At 47.3% G+C, this 17,964-nt stretch overlaps 1 protein-coding gene and 1 pseudogene across 3 annotated transcripts in view; both read right to left on the reverse strand.

The window, feature by feature from the left end:
- Positions 1-17,964, reverse strand: part of Eya2 (EYA transcriptional coactivator and phosphatase 2) — a 230,915-nt gene that overhangs the window by 72,342 nt on the left and 140,609 nt on the right. For all 3 annotated transcript variants that reach the window (XM_004858102.3, XM_021239042.2, XM_013077191.3), the window contains 2 exons: positions 2,566-2,633; positions 512-689 (listed from right to left, as the gene is read on the reverse strand). In XM_004858102.3, coding sequence (XP_004858159.2) covers positions 512-689; positions 2,566-2,633 — 246 coding nt within the window. The remainder of the gene's footprint in view (positions 1-511; positions 690-2,565; positions 2,634-17,964) is intronic.
- Positions 3,551-13,988, reverse strand: LOC147822200 (T-cell activation inhibitor, mitochondrial pseudogene; annotated as a pseudogene).

Raw genomic sequence — 17,964 nt, forward strand, 5'->3', positions numbered from 1 at the left:
GAAATGAGAATTTTTAGGTAAAACCTTTTTCTTTTAAACATGAATGCAATCACACACACACACACACACACGTGCGCGCGCAGACACACAGAGACAGAGAGAAGTCAGTGCACACGTGGGGGATGCATTCAGCCCCTGGGGAAGCAGTTCACTCCAGGTGAAACCTATGTTCAGATCCTTTCCTTCCTTGTGCAGGAGCTCAGACCCCAGCCATGACTGCCTAGCAAAGGTGACCGCACATATATACCAGCCAGTGGCTTGGAACTCGGGGTCTCTTATATGATAAACCCAAAGGAGAAATTTAAAGAGCCAAATAAAAGAGGAAAAATAGGGAACAAGGAGACAGACCTTTTGCAAATGTCAAGGGGCCAAGAGATGGAGGGAGGCGAGGGGAAGGAAAGTAAAAGTATTTAAGATGGGTAATGTATTGTACCAACTCCCCACAATGAATACAATCATGTACTGCAAACATGCAGTAATAAATATAAAAAATTAAATAAGAAATACGTACCGGCCAGCGGCTCAGAGGTCTGGCTGGGGATGCTGTGGGGTGCCTCTTGGAGGACAAAGGTAGATGTGGAGAGGGGCGAAGGGCAGATGCTGCTGGCGGGGACGTAAGGAGGGTTGTAGGACGAGCTGTAATACTGGGGGTACTGGCTCTGAGGGAAGCCAGGGTAGGAAGGATAGTCCTGGGAAGAGAAAAAAACAACAAAATCCCCCAAGAATATGAGTGAGGAAGCCTGTCTGGGCTGGGGCCCCATGACCCAGGCCCTCCATCCCTCTCCCCCATTAGAATAAAAACTCCCAGGGCAGGTGCTGCCTACAGTTTGGTCTTCCCAGCAGCAGGCAGAGACAGGGACTCAAGTGCAGGAGTGTATCTGGAAAGTGAAGGAGACAGCAGGAGGGGAGAGGGAACTGAGGCCGCCGAGGGAGGAAGGCAAGACAGCTCTGCCTGAGGTGGCTTCTCCAGTGGGTAAGCAGGGACGCTGGCACGGGGAACAGCTGAGATGTGTACAACGCCCATCTCAGACTTGCCTCTCCAAGGGTGCTTACACATCAGCTGTCTTGCCAGGTCTCCCAGAAGGCTTAGTTCTCCAGCACTTCCTGTTTACTCTTTGCTGGAGGTTAGCAGGTGGCCCCAAAGAGTGAAGGTATGGCTTTGAGGGTGTCCTGGTTACTGTTGTGTCCCCAGGACCTGGCACATACAGTAACTCACTAGATACTGAACAGATGGAGCAATGAAGACCACACATCCCCAGGAGACCAGGAAGGTCTGGAACCTTCTATGAGGGACTATCAGACCAATCCAATGGATGCCGGGCACCTTCCATCAAGCCTTGCTTAAACTGGCCAGACATTCTGGCTCTCCCCTGAAGAGTAATCGCTGCAAAAAATCCTGCCATCCTGTAAACCAGCACGGCTCCACTCTGCAGAATGCACTGGCAGTTTGGCACCCTGGCCTCGGCCCAGATCCAGTGAGCCAGGATTTCTGGACAGTCTGTGTTTTTGATATGTTTGTATGGTGAAATGGATAAGTGCCCAAGGATATGAATTGCACCTTAAAAAGTACCATTTTGCCAGGTGTGGTGGCGCATGCCTGTAATCCCAGCACTTGGGAGGCAGAGGCAGGAGGATCACCTTGAGTTCAAGGCCAGCCTGAGCTACATAGCAAGTTCCAAGCTGGCCTAAGCTACATAGTGAATTCAAGGCCAGCCTGAACTACATAGTGAGACTGTCTCAAAAAAAAAAGTACTGTTGTGCTTAGAAGTATTTCTGTCGATGCATGTAGATCACTGGAAATATATGAAAATAACAATTTCTGCATTTTCCAAGTTTTAGTTATTCAGATTCTTCAGCTCACTGAAGAAGAACTAGTGCCTCCTTATATTTAAATGTGTTGGGTCGGGGATTTAGCTCAGTGGTTTTGCTGCCTGTTGCGCAAGTGCAAGGATCCGAGTTTGATCCCCGGTACCAAAAAAAAAAAAAAGCTTAAATGTGTTAAAAGCCCATCTAGCCTGGGGGTAGTTTTGTTTGAACACTAGACTGAAAGCATGTTAATTGTTTGTTTTGACATAACCCAGAGTTCCTGTCCACCCGTTAGTTAGTTCTCAAATTGACTCTGTAAAGAAACCAAGGCATCACCACGGTAGCCAGCCCTTATCTTTGTGGGGTGGCCCTGGTCTGGTTTAGTGAGCATTTATGAAGCAGCTACTGTGAGTGCAGCCTTTGGCTTTTTGGATGCAGAGGGAGCAGATGTGCGTGCATCCTGCAAGGCTCAGGGTCTGGGCAGAGCACACATCTTTGCACTCATGGTCCAGACTCACAGGTTGTGGGGTCTGGGGCTCAGGTCAGGATGAACACACATCACCATGATGCCTTGGAAGTCCAGTGAGATCTTTCCAGTGGCCTTTGGCACAGCCTGGATCTTGTAGCCTCTGAACCCAAAGACCAAGAGGTCGGGTTTTTGGTGGGCATTGTGCATATGAGTGGGCTCTCTGGTGCCTTGATCAGAGGGGGCTATCTAAGGAAATGCTGAGGAGAGAACTGGCAGGGAGCGGCATGTACCTGGTGCACTGTCCCGAATCCGGCTGTGTTGGTCAGTCCGTTCGCCCCTTGGTAGAGCCCAGCTGTGCCTGCAGGAAGAAGGAACAGACGGAGGGTTAGGTTTCTTACTGTGGTAGGGAGGGACATAAAGGGGAAAGAGGCAGTGGCAAGGTGGGGTCTTTGAGATCTGAGGCTGTGACAGAACCCATGACTTTGCTTAGCAAATCTTTGTGACCCTCAGTTTCTCCAATAAATGAGGAAAGTAAGTAGCATCTATTTGGAAGAGTATGGTGAGAAATAAATGAGTTGTGCATACAACAAACTCATCAATGAATTATTTATTTAAAAAAAATTGTAGTAAAATCCATACAGTGCAATATTTACCATCTTAACTATTTTAAGCAGTGGCATTAAGTGCATTTACATTGTTGTGCAACCACCACCAGGATCCGTCTCCAGAACTTCTTCATCTTGTAGAATTAGAACTCTCTCCCCATTAAACAACTCCCTTGGCCCTGTCTCCTGGCCACAGCCATCCTCCTTCCCAGCCATGAGGATCTGACAGTCTAGAAACCTCATATAAGTGGAACCATGTGGCATTTATCTTTCTGTGAGTGGCTTACTTCACTTAGTGCGGTGTCTTTAAGGTTCACTCAGGTTGCGGCATGTTAGAATTTCCTTTCCTTTTAAGGGCAATTTTCCACATTTTGTGTATCCACTCACGAGTCGACGGACATTTGGATCATTCCTACTTGTTGGGTATTGAGAATAATGCTTCTCTGAACACGGTATAAGGATACTTCGTTTTTTTTAAAGGGTGCAAAGCTGCTCCTGCCTGTCGGGTTTATGCTGCCAACAGTAGAATATCTTCATTTATTTAATTTTTTTGGTGCTGGGGACAGAACCTGGGGCCTTTGGTATGCTGAGTATGTCCTTCCCCAGCCCCCACAGCTACTGTATTGTAATGGGTAGGAGAAATTATGGGTTGCAAATTTAAATTCCCCGGTTACTGACATCTAACTTCTGCTACGCATCAAACATCTGTTTAAGACACCAGCGGTCCCTCCTGCCTACAAAATAAGCATGTGCGCACACGACATACGATCGAAGATGTGTGTGCCACTGTGTTACATGGAGACGCTAACCCAAGACCTCCCTGCGTGCTCAGCCAGCTCCAAAGCCACGCGTGCATGAAAATAAAGACTCGGAGAACCCTAGTTACCATGCACTACAAACACGTTCCTTCGCTCTAGTATCTTTAGCCTAGTCTTTCTGCTAGGAAATAACTTTTAAAAAGATCTTTTAAAGCAGCAGTCAGAAACTGTTCTTCTAACAGGTAATGTTGCTGTGCTATCATGTTGTGGATTTAAATAAGTTTGGCCGTTTCTTTCTTATTTCTTTGTAAGTGCAGCGGGTTTCCGTATCGCTTCACGGCATCTCCGTCCTTCCAGTCCTAGGGGATGTACAGATCGCTGTCCTGCAGCACGGAGTAGAAGTGGGGCACGCACAAATCCATGCTGCGCAGGGCGGGCCGCGGGAGCAAGGCGAGCCGTTCGCAGCAGGCCACCATCTGCCGGGTGGAGACGCTGGGCTCCTTGTATAGCTTCTCCAGGGTGAACGGCTTGGTGGAGGCGCGGATCAGCTCATCTTCAGCAATCTTCAACTGTTCCTTTCTCTTCAAGTTTTCTCTTGCCTGCTGGGCTTTGGTGCGAATAAACCACTGCAGATTTTCTGGGTCACAGAGCGTTGGGATGTTAAAAGGCCCGAGTTCATGAAGGCTTGGCGCGTACCTGTCACTGTTAAGGATCATCTGTAAGCCCCGGAGACTCTGAGGGTGGAAGGGTACTCTGCTTTTCAGCAGTCGGTTATAGAACGCGTGGAGGAGAGAGTACTACTCTTCAAGGGTTAACAGTGGCTGCAGTTCTTCAATATAAACAATTTGGATGCCCCCTAAAAGCCCGCTTATTTGGTCTCCTAAAAGCATCAGCTTTCTCCAGAGGTCAAAATAACTTGGTAACCTTTCAAAGCTTGGTCCAGTGGTGGTGGACGTCCATGGTCCCCAGCATCCCATGGCCCACGGCGCTCACCCCTGAGCAGTCCGTGAAGATGAGTGTGCAGCCTCTGGCTTTCTGCAGGGTCCCGAGTCCTGCACGAGGCGGCCTCAACTGTGTAGATGACTGCAGTGGTGCGCGACCCCCCAGCTCCTCTGCCACCTTTTATCTGAGAGTTGCAATAGGTCAGACAGTTCCTCTTTTAAACGATCTAGTTCTTTTCTAAGTGGCAAACTATTCTTCAGCTTTTCAACAGCCATTTTCCCATTGGTATGCAACCAGGATGTATTAGGGTGGTTTCCCATCTCGAGGCTTGCTCAAGGTCTTGGTCAGGGTCCTTGACTTGTCCCATTTGATGGGCCTATCGGGGGTCTGTTTAGCTTCTCTGAGAGGCTGGGAATGCACATTAGTGTTCAAGCTTTGGATGTGATCCACAGATAAACGGAAGAATTACAGGATTCCTGGCCATCCGAGGAAGTCCGGTCCATTTCTCTCACATAAAATGTAAGCTGAGTCAGTTTCAAAGACTTGAAGCTTGGTTTCTGGAGGTTTTCTAAGTAGACACTTAAGTCTCTTAAGAGAATTTTCATTGACTTCCCTTTCTTTGGGGTGCTGTCCAAAGAAGTCTGGGTGAACTGCAAAGTAGAAAGGCCTCAAGGCATGGACCGCCTCTGCTCCCGACAAAGCTCGCAAGTAGTGGAAACCGTCCGGGTGGATCCGCCCCAGACAGAACCTCCTCAAAGGTCTCAGGTGGCGAAACATTTCTGAAAATGTGTGTATGTCAACTTCCAGGCATTCAACAATTGAGTTCTCGCCGGGTTCGGCAGAGGGCTTTCTCCGGGAGCGAGCTCAGGTCGCCGGGCCGCGCAAGAGCACATGCACTGGCAGCCGCAGGGCCTGCTTCCTCCCCTCGCTCCCCGCCCGGAACGGCGGCTGGCGCGCAAGTCTGCGGCCTGGGCCAGAGGGAGTGGGCTGGATACTTCTTTAAGACCCTACGTTCAATTCTTTTGAGTACATACCCAGAAATGCAATGGCTGAGACATATAGTAATTCTATTTTTGATTTATTTTTGGAGGACTCTCCATACTGTTTTTCATAGATTGCACTACTTTACATCCCACCAACAGTGTGCAAGGGTTTCAGTTTCTTCTCTTTGCCAAAGTTTATTATTATTACTATTTTTTTATAGTAGCCATCCTAACAAGTGTGAGGTGGTCATAGTAATGTTTTGAATAAAATGAAATGACTTCACCTCTCTGAGGGTCAGCTGCCCCACACACTAAATAAGAATGAAAGTGTGGCTGTTACTACCAGCACTACTAGAAATGCTATTGGCTGTGTAAGTGAATGAATGAATGCGTAGAGAATCACTGAAGACAGGGAAGCAGGAATGAGCTGAGACAGGAACGGTAAGGGGCCATCAAGGGGACATCCCAGGGGGAGAAGCATGAGCTTGACAAGTTGGAGAAACAGAAAGGGCAGAGCAGGCAGGAACTAAGAAAGAGAGGGGCCCAGCAGCAACAGCAGTGGCCTTGTGGGTGTCAGGCACCATCTGAACTCTATGGGGAAAGAGACACATAGGCTAAGCGACTGCCTGGGGCCACGTGGACAGTGAGTGGGGGCAGCTGGGACAGGACCCCAGACGGGCCAGCTTGAGTCTGTTCCTGGTAGCTTTGTGCTGCCTTTAAAAGTTGATTATTGGAGGTATAATTTATGTACTATAAAATTTCCCATTGTGTCGGTTCAATGATGTTTCCAGTAAATTGGTATAATCGTGTGATTGACTATCTCCATGACCTAGTTTTAGAGCATGGCTATCACCTCCAAAGATTCCTGCTGCCTGTCTGCAGTCAGGCCTGGTCCCCAGCATCAAGCAGCTGCTGTCCTGTTACCAGTTCTCTAGGAAGTTGTCTAGCAATTCCTATAAATGTGATTCCACAGTAGGTCTTTGTTCGTGTCTGACCCTGTTCACTTCTCAGGCGCCATGGAGACTCAGCCATGGTGCAGTGTGCATCAGCAGTTCACTTCTTTTTATTCCTCATTAGTATTCCATGCTATGCATGTACAACATCTGGTTTTTGGCTATTATGGATAATGCCACGACGAGCATTTGTATGTAAGGGAACACACACGTCTTCATTTCTCGTAGTTAGATCCCTAGGAGTAGAACTGGGAGTCATGCGGTAAGTGCGTGCTTAACTTTGAAAGAAATGGCCAAACTGGTTTGCACAGTGGTTGCGTCAGTGTACATCTCCACAGCAGTGCATGAGAGTTCCAGTTTCTCCAGCGTTTGGTACTCTGTCTCTTTGGTTATAGTATTTTAGATGGTATCTAGTGGCATCTTGTTTTGGTTTTAAGGGCCATTTTTCTGATGACCAATGATGTTGGACACTTTCCATGTATTTATTAGCCATTCATATATTGTCTTTGATGAAGCACCTGTTCAACTCTTTCATCAAGCTAGGTGAGGTGGTGCATGCCTGCATCCCAGGTACTTGGGAACCTGAGGCAAGAAGATCTCTTGAGTCCATGAGTTCGAGACCAGCCTGGGCAACAGAGTGAGACCTTGTCTTTAAAAAAAGTCTGTTACCCATTTATTTTACAAGTTAGATTTGTTCTCATATTATTGATTTGTTCTCATATTGTAAAAGTTCTTTATACATTATGGATACAAGTTTCTTTATTAGGTATATGATTAGTAAATATTATCTCTCAGTCTGTAGCTTGTCTTTTCAGCTTCTTTTTTTTTTTTTTTTGGTACCGGGGATCGAACTCAGGTCCTTGCGCTTGAGCAGCAGGCTGTGAAACCACTGAGCTAAATCCCCGGCCCTTCTTTTCAGTTTCTTAATAGTGTCTTTGGAAGAGAAAAATTTTAAGTTCTCAGCTTTTTCTTTTATGGGTTTCTTTTTATAGTATCAGCTTTTACATTTAGGACTATGATCTAACAAGATAATCTTTGTATACGGTGTGAGCTTAGGGCCTAAATTATCTTTTCTGCAAGTGTATTCATGGTTGTCCCATCTCCACTATAAAAATTCTATCTTTCCACTTAGCACCTTTGCCAAAAGTTAGTTGACCATAAATGTTAGGTTGGATTCTATTCTGTTTCACTGATTCATCTATCCTATAGCATTTCCATCCTGTCTTGATTACTTTATAGTAAGTATAATTGGTAAAATTGGTAGCTACTATAGTAGTAGTACTATAGCTTTAGAGTAAGTTTTGAAATCAGGTGGTTTAAATTCTCCAACCTTACTCTTTTTCAAGATTGTTGTGGTGTCTAGTTACCCTGCATTTCCAGATGTATTTTAGAATAAGCTTGTACATTGCTACTAAAAAACAGCTGGGATTTGGGTTGGGATTGAACTGGATTAATTCACTTTTATCTTGAGATAGGGTCTCACTGTGTAGTTCAGGCTGGCCTTGAACTCACTATGTAGCCCAGGGTGGCCTTGAACTCGCTGCAATCCTCCTGTCTCAGCCTCTTGAGTTCTGGGATTACAGCATGGTGTGACACCATGCCTGGCTGATTTGCTTCTTCAGTAAGAGGATATTAGCTCGGTATTTGACGCTGCAGGGTTTCAAGCAGGGACTGACACAACTAGATGCACACTTCTCATTACTGCTACTCACTCACACTAGCTGCTGGGTAGAAAACACGTGGTTGCACAAAGGAACCATGAATCACACCAAACATGGCTGTTTCCTGAGTCCACAGCTATATTTTAGGAGTGGCCAGAATGAGCACAATGGATTCCAGGGGTCTTTTTCTATAGGGACGGGACAGGAGAAGTTAAGAGGACACCTCAAAGAATGTCCAAGAAGATGGGTCCATCTGGACCGGAGGCTTTCAATACTTGCTTTGCATTAACATCTCCCAAGGAATTTAAAGGACCAAAATAGAACAACAGGTCTGCCCACACAGCGTCTGATTGAAGTTAGTCTAGGATGGGTTGCAGGTATCAGTATTAGAAACTAAAAACACTCTGGGAAATTCTAATTCACAGCAAGAAGTGAGATCCAAGAGCCACTACCAAATGCTTTATTGTCCAAATGGGGAGACTGAGGCCCAAAGAGAGAAGGCACATGATGCAGAAGGTGTGCTACAGAGACTTGACAGTGAGGTGGACTCAAGCCTCCTCAGCCCAGTACCTTCTCATGGTAGCACATAAAAGAATGAGCCCCACAAATGCAACAGGACCCTCATGCATGTTTCACCCATTCATGCATCCAGCAGAGATCACTGAATGCTTCCTCACCAAGCAACGAAGCAGGCACGTTGGAAGGCATCTTCTTCCTCATATCAGACCCAAGGAAGGTCTGATTCCAGTTCCCATTTTCTACACAGAGCAACTGAGGCTTCAGAATGCAACCTCCCCAAGGACATAGGGCTGGAAGGCTATGGAGCTGGGATTATTCTTTTATTCAAGCAAACAAAATGTGCTGAAATAGGGGGAAATGATTCTAATGACAGATTCCTCATCAGCAGCCATGGAGGCCAGAAAGAAGTGGCGCCATTCCTCAAAAGCTTTCCAGAAAGAGCCACCTGCCCAGAGTGCTCCACCTAGAGACAACAAATCAAGGCATTCTCAAGAAAAGGAAGACATGGAGAACATGATCCATAGATCTTCCCTGCAAGAATGGGCACAGGGAGTCCTTGAAGAGAAAGGAAATGATTGTTTTTTAATCTTCAGGAAGAAAGAAAAGAAAAAGAGTAGGCCTGGGCACATAATGTCACATAAGCTAGCCCCTTTCTGTGTGGTCATGGCAACTCCCAGCACACAGCTAAGACATCTGATTCAGCTTGCTACCACATGTTAGGAATTACTTTGTCAGATGTGAGAAGTATTTACATGGCTCCAAAGTCAAATCTACCAGATGAATTGTATTCTCTCTTGAGTATATGCTGGGTGCTGGGAAGGAAATACAGAAGCCTCCAGTAAGCTGCTTTCCCAGAGAGTTTGGGGGCAAAGTAAGGGGTCCTTCTTGCCCACTGGGGAAGGAGTGAGGTCAGGGGAGGCTTCCTGGAGGAGAGGACGCTGCTGGACAAAGAGAACAGAACCAGGAACATGGCACCACCAGGCCTTCTCTCCTGATCTCCATCAAAGGAAGCTCAGCCAAGGCCCAGGATTTGTGCATACCAGGCAGCACGCTGGGCTCCCAGTGTCCTCAATGGCCTGAGGCCAGCCTCTTTCATTCAAGGTCACTTGTTTAGTGAGCACGGTGACTCTATCCACTGAGGCTTAGGGAGCCACCTGCCCCAGGAAGACTTCTAGGGTGTGTTTTCCCATCTCTTCCGTATAAACTCGGATGGTACTTGGGGCAGGTTTGGAAACAAGCAGGCTGCGGTCTTGTCCCTTATATTCTTTCTCTGAAACAGCCTCTTGTTTATTTTCATCTTGTGACCCAGGGTCATCTGGAGGATGGACAGCTGAACAAATGGCAGTGTGAGGGTAGCCACGGAGCCCCTGCAGAGAGAGCTCCGTCCTGTGCGGAGAGAACCAGGAAGAGCGGGGCACAGAGCCCCAGAAGTCTTGTGCCATAGGACTCGGCCTCTGGAGGGCTTTATAGACTTATCTTGGTTCTGGGATGTTAAACACAGACACTTCTGCTGGTCCAATGCCCAGTGAGGCTGAGAAGGGAAGACGTGATGAGGGAAACATCCTCTCTTAAGGTGATGTTGGAAGGACCTGCTGGGGGTGCCCCCAGTACCACCCAATCACTCCCTTCTTTCTCATAGCAGTAGAATCTCTGTTCTTAAGCTGGACATACAGCTATTAGAATGAATGCTGTAATTCCTAGTTTCCTTTGTGCCTAGCTGTAGTGACCTGATGAGTTGTAAATAAGGGGACAGGCACAAATAAATGTGTGCCCCGATGGAACAGAGCCATCTTGGATCACAGATTTAAGGAGCAGGACCCTGGTCCTGTCTGCAGACCAGAACCACATCATTTTGTACTTTTAAGCAAGAGAAACCTTTCTTTCTTGTTGAAGACGTTGCTATTTTCAGTATGGCAGCAGAGATCTGCTACCTTATGTGGTTAATTGGTTTTCTTGGGCTTTAAGAAAATCAGCTACTCAGTGCCTGGCTCAGTAAAACAATTTTTAAGTGGACATTCATTCGTTCACTCACTCCTTCATTCAACAATTTGTTTTCCAGTGATGTACCCAACATTGCCATGTGTTAGGCACTGCTCCAGACACGGGGCAGAGCAAGGGCAGAGGGGAGACAGACATCACGTAAGTGAGCAAACACAAAGGGGGCTAAGGTTTCTGCAGACCGTCACAGTGCTCAGTGACCATGCATGGCACTGCCATAGTGTGGCCTGCAGAGCGCCACCTGGCTAGTGCTGGGAGGGACCAGTTTGGGAGGAGAGAAATACGGAAATCTAGAGTCAGTGTGGGGAGACCTCTAGAGCAATTCCACACAGTAACCTCATATCTGTTAACTCTAATCATAACAAACTGGCTTGTAATTTATCAAATATCTTTTAAAATTGAATTGCTTTAAAATTAAAAAAAAAGTTTTCTGAATTTCCTTGCTTTTCAACTTTTTTTGGGTGGGGGTACCGGAAATCGAACTCAGGACCTTGCACTTGTGAGGCAGGTGTGGCACCACTGAGCCCTGAGCTAAATCCTGGTCCTTGCTTTTCAACTTTTAAAATATTATTTTCACCAAGAATTCCTCTGAGACATTATCCTCCCAACTGTCCTTTCTCCAGTGAAGGTTAAGGATATACTGAATGTCCCTTGAGGTTCTCTCTGTTTATAAATATCTAGACAGACACAGACAGACAGAGAAATAGTTTTAGTTTTTGTTTTGGTGGTGGTGCTGGGAATTGAACCAAGAGCAAATGCTCTACCACTGAACCATATCCTCAGACCTTCTTTAATTTGATTTTGAGTTAAGGTTTCTCAAAGTGCCCAGGCTGGATTCAAATTTGTGATCCTCCTAAGCTGCTGGGATTACAGTTGTGGACCACTGGGCCCTACTATTTGTACTTTATAAATTAAAAAAGTAGATGTTTTTGCTCTCCTGAGAATCATGGTTTGCCCCTTGGGGAGAATATTTCCCTCACCAAGAATACATACTCTGCTGATTCATTTTTGTTGTGTTTTGCACTAAATTCAGGGAGAAGACTGGTGTGTCGCTACAGCAAGAGTGAGGAGTACGGGCAACAGTCCCTTGTGCTGGACACTGGGCTAAGGTGCTGTGTGCACTGGCTCACCAGATGCTGCTGTCTGCCCTTCCAGATCAGGATTGTGACTCAGTTTATTGAAACTAAGAGTTGGAAAGCCCCATTCCTCAGTGGAGAGCATGTGAGCTGAAACCTGCCGCTCCTCCACACCCACTAGGCAGCCATCACAAAAATGAAATAGGAAAAGACAGTTTTTGAGGATGTGAAGAAACTGAGAACCTTGAAGATTGCTGGTGGGAAGGTAAAAAACCATGGAAAACATGCTGATCATTCCCTAAAAACTCACTATCAGAATCACCACATGACCCACCTACTGCTATGTACCCCAAAGGCTGAAGACGAGCATCAAATGGAACCCCATGTTCACAGCAGCTCTGGTCACCATGGCCAAAAGGTGGATATAGTCCAAATGTCCTTTGGTGGATGAATGGATAAACAAAATGTGGTAGAGGTTTGACATCCCTAATAAAAAAACTGAAGTCTGAAATGCTCTGAAGTCTCCAACTTTGAAGGTCAACATGATGCCACAAGGACAAAATTCCACACCATGAAACTTTGTTCTATGCACAAACTTATTAAAAGCACCTGTATTGTGTTCAGGCTGTGTGTGTGTATATGAAACATAAACAAATTTCACATATGCAAATATCCCAAAATATGAAAAAAGTTCAAAATACGTAACACTTTTGATCCTAAGCATTTTGGATAAGGGATACTCAATCCATATTTCCATACAATGGAATATTAACCAGCTATAAAAGGAAAAAATACTGATACTTGCATGGATGAACCTTGAGAGAGAAAAAAAACTGGAGAAAAAAGACAAAATATTGAACAATTTCCACTTAGGGGAAGTATGCAGGAATAGGAAAATGCAGAGACAAAAAGTAAAAGGCGAAAGATTTATACGATCTGAAGAGAAATCAGAGTATGAGAGACAAAAAGTAACCAAGTGGTTTCAGGGACAGAAGGGGACCGTAATTAGGAATGTTGGGTGTGAGTTTCCTTTAGGGTAAAGGAAACGTCTTGGAACTAGTACTGTGAATGTACCCGATGTCACTAAACTGTAAACTTTAAAATGGTTAATTTTATGTTACGGGAAATTTACCACATTTAAAAAACTGCCTCCTCACACTGCCCCATGGCCTGCCCTGGCCAGGCAGCAAAGGAAGGGTGCAGAGGGGCCAGGAAAGGTCAGGCTCCTCCTACTGTACCTCCTGGGCCCCCAGGCCCAGGCCTTGTGCCCTGAGAGAAGCCAATGTCTGAGTCTCTTGGATTCCTTCAGCCCCACCCAGGCAGGGGACAATTCTCTACCCCTGTGGCGCCAGTGTTTCCCACCTTTTCCTCAGCACTAGCCAGGCAGGCTGGAATCCCTGAATGAGGCCCTCCTGAGTGTATGGGATAAGCCAGGGGCCCAACATTTCAGGTGGCATGGACTTTTCTGAGGCCACAAAATAGCTGTGGCATGCTGAAGCTGCTTGTCACACACATGAGATTCTGGATCTTTCAAAATGTTCTTATTTGAAAAGACCCAGCCTCCTTTATTTCAGCTGCCAGGAAGACCTGAGGGGGACACGTGGCTGGCACCTCAGCGCGAGCGTGCTGATTCCCTGTTTTCCTAGCACCTGGGGACGATCACGTGAGAGCGGGTGCTGCCGGGACTTAGGGGCGACCTTGCTACAAACCCAGCCCCAGCTGTGTAACCAAAGAGGGCACTTGGGGATGGCCAGTAACATTCCAGACCCCATTTTACATGGTGGAGTGGACAATTAAAAAGTCCTACCTATAGGAATATGTTTAATGGATACTAAATAAATAATGCTCAGGCTGTGTGCCTATTCTAGAAATTTATCCTCAGCTTCTGGGCTGAGGAAGTGTTCCTGTGGTGGCCCGAGGTGGATGGTATGCTGTCCTTGCTGCATCCCCCACCCCACGGTCATGCATGAGGGGTGGGGAAGCCGGGGACTGGGGAGAAAGGCCAGTGGGCCAAGGTAAGGCTTGGAGACATTACTGGCTGGGGGATCTTCCTCCCAGGCAGTGCCTTCGTGATCATGGACCTCAAGTTGGGGCACAGCAGAGTGGGTAGCAGAAACAGCAGGAAGGTGTTGTTCCAGTTCCTGTGGCCCAGAGCGTAAGCCTGGGAGTCTAGGAGGGCCTAGTGCAGGCTGAGCTGCTCATTGCTGTGGTTCTCTGGTTCTCAATGTCTGAGCCTTTGGGGACCTGAGACGTGGCTCAATGCACGTGACCAGCATGCCACTGGCACCCCAGGCACCTGGCCAGGTGAATGACCCATCCAGAGCTGGTTTACCTGCTGGGTACTGCAGCTGTGACATTTGATTGCTCCACATGTTTCTCATTCTCGTTCTCAGCTTCAGATCAATGGATCATGGCCCAGGGCTGGTCCATGCACTGATTCCATTGCTGACCCAAAGCAGCTTGGGAAGAAACTTGGGGGAACAGGGTTTGAGGGAAGGGCTCGAGCACTGGGACAAGGCTAGGGGAAGAGAGGGTGGGGAGAGAGAAAGAATGAATAGGGAGTCTGAGCAGAGGGATTCTAGTCCCCAGACTCACACAAGGCAGACCACAAAGCAGCAAGACCTCAAGTGAGGAGCGGCTCTGTGACGTCTAAGCAGGCAGCACTCAGCACCTCACAGGTCCCGCAGGTGATTCGGGGAGGGAGGCACAGTGGTGAACAGCCTCGGTGTTGGGAAGCAACAACAGGGAGTGGGGGGTATTGTGGCAAACTGGGGTGCATGGGCTCCACTTAAGGGGGTGGCAGTTTGTGGCAGACACTGTCTGGCTGCCCAGGAGGCACTACTGAGCTCTTCTTGTCTTATTACCTTCTCCTTGTAGATGATGACAGAGACAACCTTGCTTTCCCAGCCTCCCTTTCTGCTTCAAGATGGCCATGTTATCTCATTCTGCCCCCAGGGGCTTCTGGGAAAGACTTTCCTTTTGTTTCCCTGTCCCATTACTGCCTGCCTCCTCCACTGACCATGTGAAGATGTAATGTCTGGAGTTATAGCAGCCATTTTGGGATGTGAAGCCACGAGCATAAAAGCAAAAGTCCCACATGTGGAGGCTGAAGGTGGGAAAGGATAAAAAGAACCTGGTTTTTGAACATATAACTGAGATGGTAACAAATCCTGGGGTCCAGATATCTTGTTAAATATACAATAAATATGATAATGGATTAAGCCAATGTTATTTGTGCTTTTTATTACTAGCAGCCCAAAACATTCCAGAAACAATCTTACACAGCCCCAGCCAACCTCTGCCACATAAGAATGTGATCTAACATGGCCAGAGCTTCTGAATTTTGAAGAAAAGTCAGAAACCTGGATTTGTCCATGAAATGTCCCCAGTTTTCAATGCAGACAACAAATGCAAATGAGTCAGGCAAGAAACAAACACAAATCCCGGAACAAAACAGGCAAGAAAGACATGTTTGTAGGGTGGGTGGGGCCTATGGGTTTTTAGATTGTGACCTTTGGTCTAGGGAGACAGAACAATGAAAGATTCCTGTGGTCCAGTGTGGTAAGGACACAGCCACCAAGTGCTCTGGACCCAAAGGAACCTCATCGATCAATGGAAACGCTAAGAATGCTCCTATTTCACTGAGCTGCTGTCTTCTGAGATTCATGGGGAGAAATGTGTCCCAGGAGGGTTAAGACAGAAAGCCATTTGGAGAGGGCTGAACAGCAGAGCCCAAGAGAAGAAAAGCTGCAGGGACACCCAGGGCGAGCTCGGAAACCAACAGGGATCCAGTCTGTGTGCCAGGAAGGGACGTCCCCTCGGTCCCCTCTGTCCTGCCACCGTGTGCTATGGGGCCGACTTTCCCAACTTAAAGGGCTTTGCCCTCTTCTCTCTTGCTCCACAAGCAGAGCCACACAGCCACATGTGTTTGATCACATCAGCTGCTCTGTGTCACAATGGCCTCTTTCACAGGTAGCATAAAGCACAGTTAACTGGTCATAAAACCATCGGTATTCCTGAGAGCGCCATTCCAGATACGCCACCCTGTTTCCGTGTCTCCCGCACACAGTGGGCATAACTCCGGGCCGGACGGGAAGAGTGGGAAAGAGCGGCAGGGCACTGGGAGGCTGTCGCGCATCTGGACACACGTGCTGGCAGAGGGGAGATGTCAGGAACAGCACCAGGATGCAAGACAGGGAGGCCACTCCAAGCTCACATGAGACTGATGTGGTGATTTCAGCCACACAGAGGATGAATACATTTGGAAGGGCCCCAGAGAAGGCGGCATTTGAGCAGAAGCTGGAGGACAGCAAGGAGGAAGATGTGGGGATAGAAGACTCCAGGGTAGGGAAAGTGTAGAGCAGAGAGGTCTTCAGGGGCTGAGTTGCACCAGGCCTGGATGGGGACAGGGGTGACAGTGATTTCACTGGGATGCCTTAGATGGAGGCTTTTAAAGGTGCAGGGACATGATCTGACCTGGGAAGACTGGCTCCACCCAGTGCAATAGAAACAGATCAAGAGCTCACAGCGGGTCCAAGACAAATATTCTTCTGGCCACAGATCTCATGTGGAAGGATCTTGGGAATGTTAGCCCATAAAGATCAGAGTTTCTGGAACAAGTTACACATGTTGGAAAGTGATTTTCACTATCTGGTCCCAGGAAAGACAATGAAGGAGGGTTGCTTTACACTTCTCTGGATGATATCTGACAGAGATAAAACATGTGATCTAGCCTGGAGCAATCAGTGCATCACAATCCTCTGACCATGGTGACCTCTTTGGGGGTGTGCACCAGAGCTACGCAGATCCAGTGAAAGAGAATCTCAAGATGTTGTACGGTGAAGAGGCTGGAGCTGCTGCAGCCATTCAGCCACCATGAAAAGAATAGCTGTACCACATATTCCCCCTACTCTGAGGGGGCGGGAGACAGAGAGACACAGAATCTTGTTAGCAGAGAGAAAGACAGACAAACACAGAGAGACGAGAGAGAGAGAGAGAGAGAGAGAGAGAGGAGACAGAGACAGAGATAGAATCTTGTTAGCAGACAGAGACAAACACAGAGAGACAGAAAAGAGAGAGAGAGACGAGAGAGAGAGAGAGAGAGAGAGAGAGAGAGAGAGAGAGAGAGAGAATATATCTATCTTTGCAGGGGACTTCAATATTGAGTATGGCCAAAGCAGGCTGTAAGCAGTGCAGGCTGTGAAGAGATAACCCCACACTTGGCTTGTTTTGAGAAGCAAGTCCAGCTGAAGCCTACGTGCTGAGGTCAGAGTAACTCCCACCCAAATTCCATTTCCACAACCAAAACTTTCTTACTAGAAGGACAATGTTTTAATTACAGCCATATATTTTGCCTATTCTGTTCCTAATTTGAGAATGCTTTGTCTTGTCCTTTATGAGTCTTGCTTAGTTTCCATAGGAACTGCACAATTGCGCATTCTCTCACATATTCTTGCCCTTGCACATAGCTTACCTTTACCCCAATTGATTACCGATAAAAATGGGTGTTGGGCCAGGGATTTAGCTCCGTGGTTTCGCCGCCTGCTGTGCAAGCACAAGGACCTGAGTTCAATCCCCAGTACCAAAAAAAAAAAAAAAAAATGAGTGTCTTGGGCTAGCCAGTGCCTTTGTCCATTGCACCGGCATTGGTCATCCTGGCACCCTGCTTTCTGTCTCTCCTAGTTCTGTCTTTTAGTTTTTTCTTAAGAGAGTCAGAAAGCGGGGTGCCAGGATGACCAATGCTGGTGCAAATCTTATTGACACTTTTGACTCTGGATCCATCTATGCCTGAAGCCCACAGTAACTTGAGTTTTTAGTTTAGGCTGGGTCATACTTTATTTGTGTCTGATAGAACCCTAACACTATAACAATGCATAGGTAACAGCCAGAGGGAGATGGGAATTAGGCAGCTGGCTCATATTCCCTGACTGCATCCTGGAGTCACAGGAAGAACCTGAGCAGGGCATCTTGATCTCCAGTTGTGCTTGGCCTGTATGCAGAAGTTGAGCTCCAGGAGAAGAGGGCTGGGTGCTTGCGGTTCTGACTCCACAGCCGGAAGGTGGGCTGTGTGTGGCCAGCACCTATGCATGTGCAGATGCACCTAGGCACCAGGTCACCCAGTGACCCCAGCAGTCTGGCTTAAGTCTGATTGTGATGCCTGCAGCACTGCCTTTCCTTGCAGTGGCCATGAACCC

This window comes from Heterocephalus glaber, unplaced genomic scaffold (genome assembly GCF_053883595.1).
Source record: "Heterocephalus glaber isolate CG9 unplaced genomic scaffold, H.glaber_assembly_v1.0 deba00001673, whole genome shotgun sequence".
NCBI lineage: Eukaryota > Metazoa > Chordata > Mammalia > Rodentia > Bathyergidae > Heterocephalus > Heterocephalus glaber.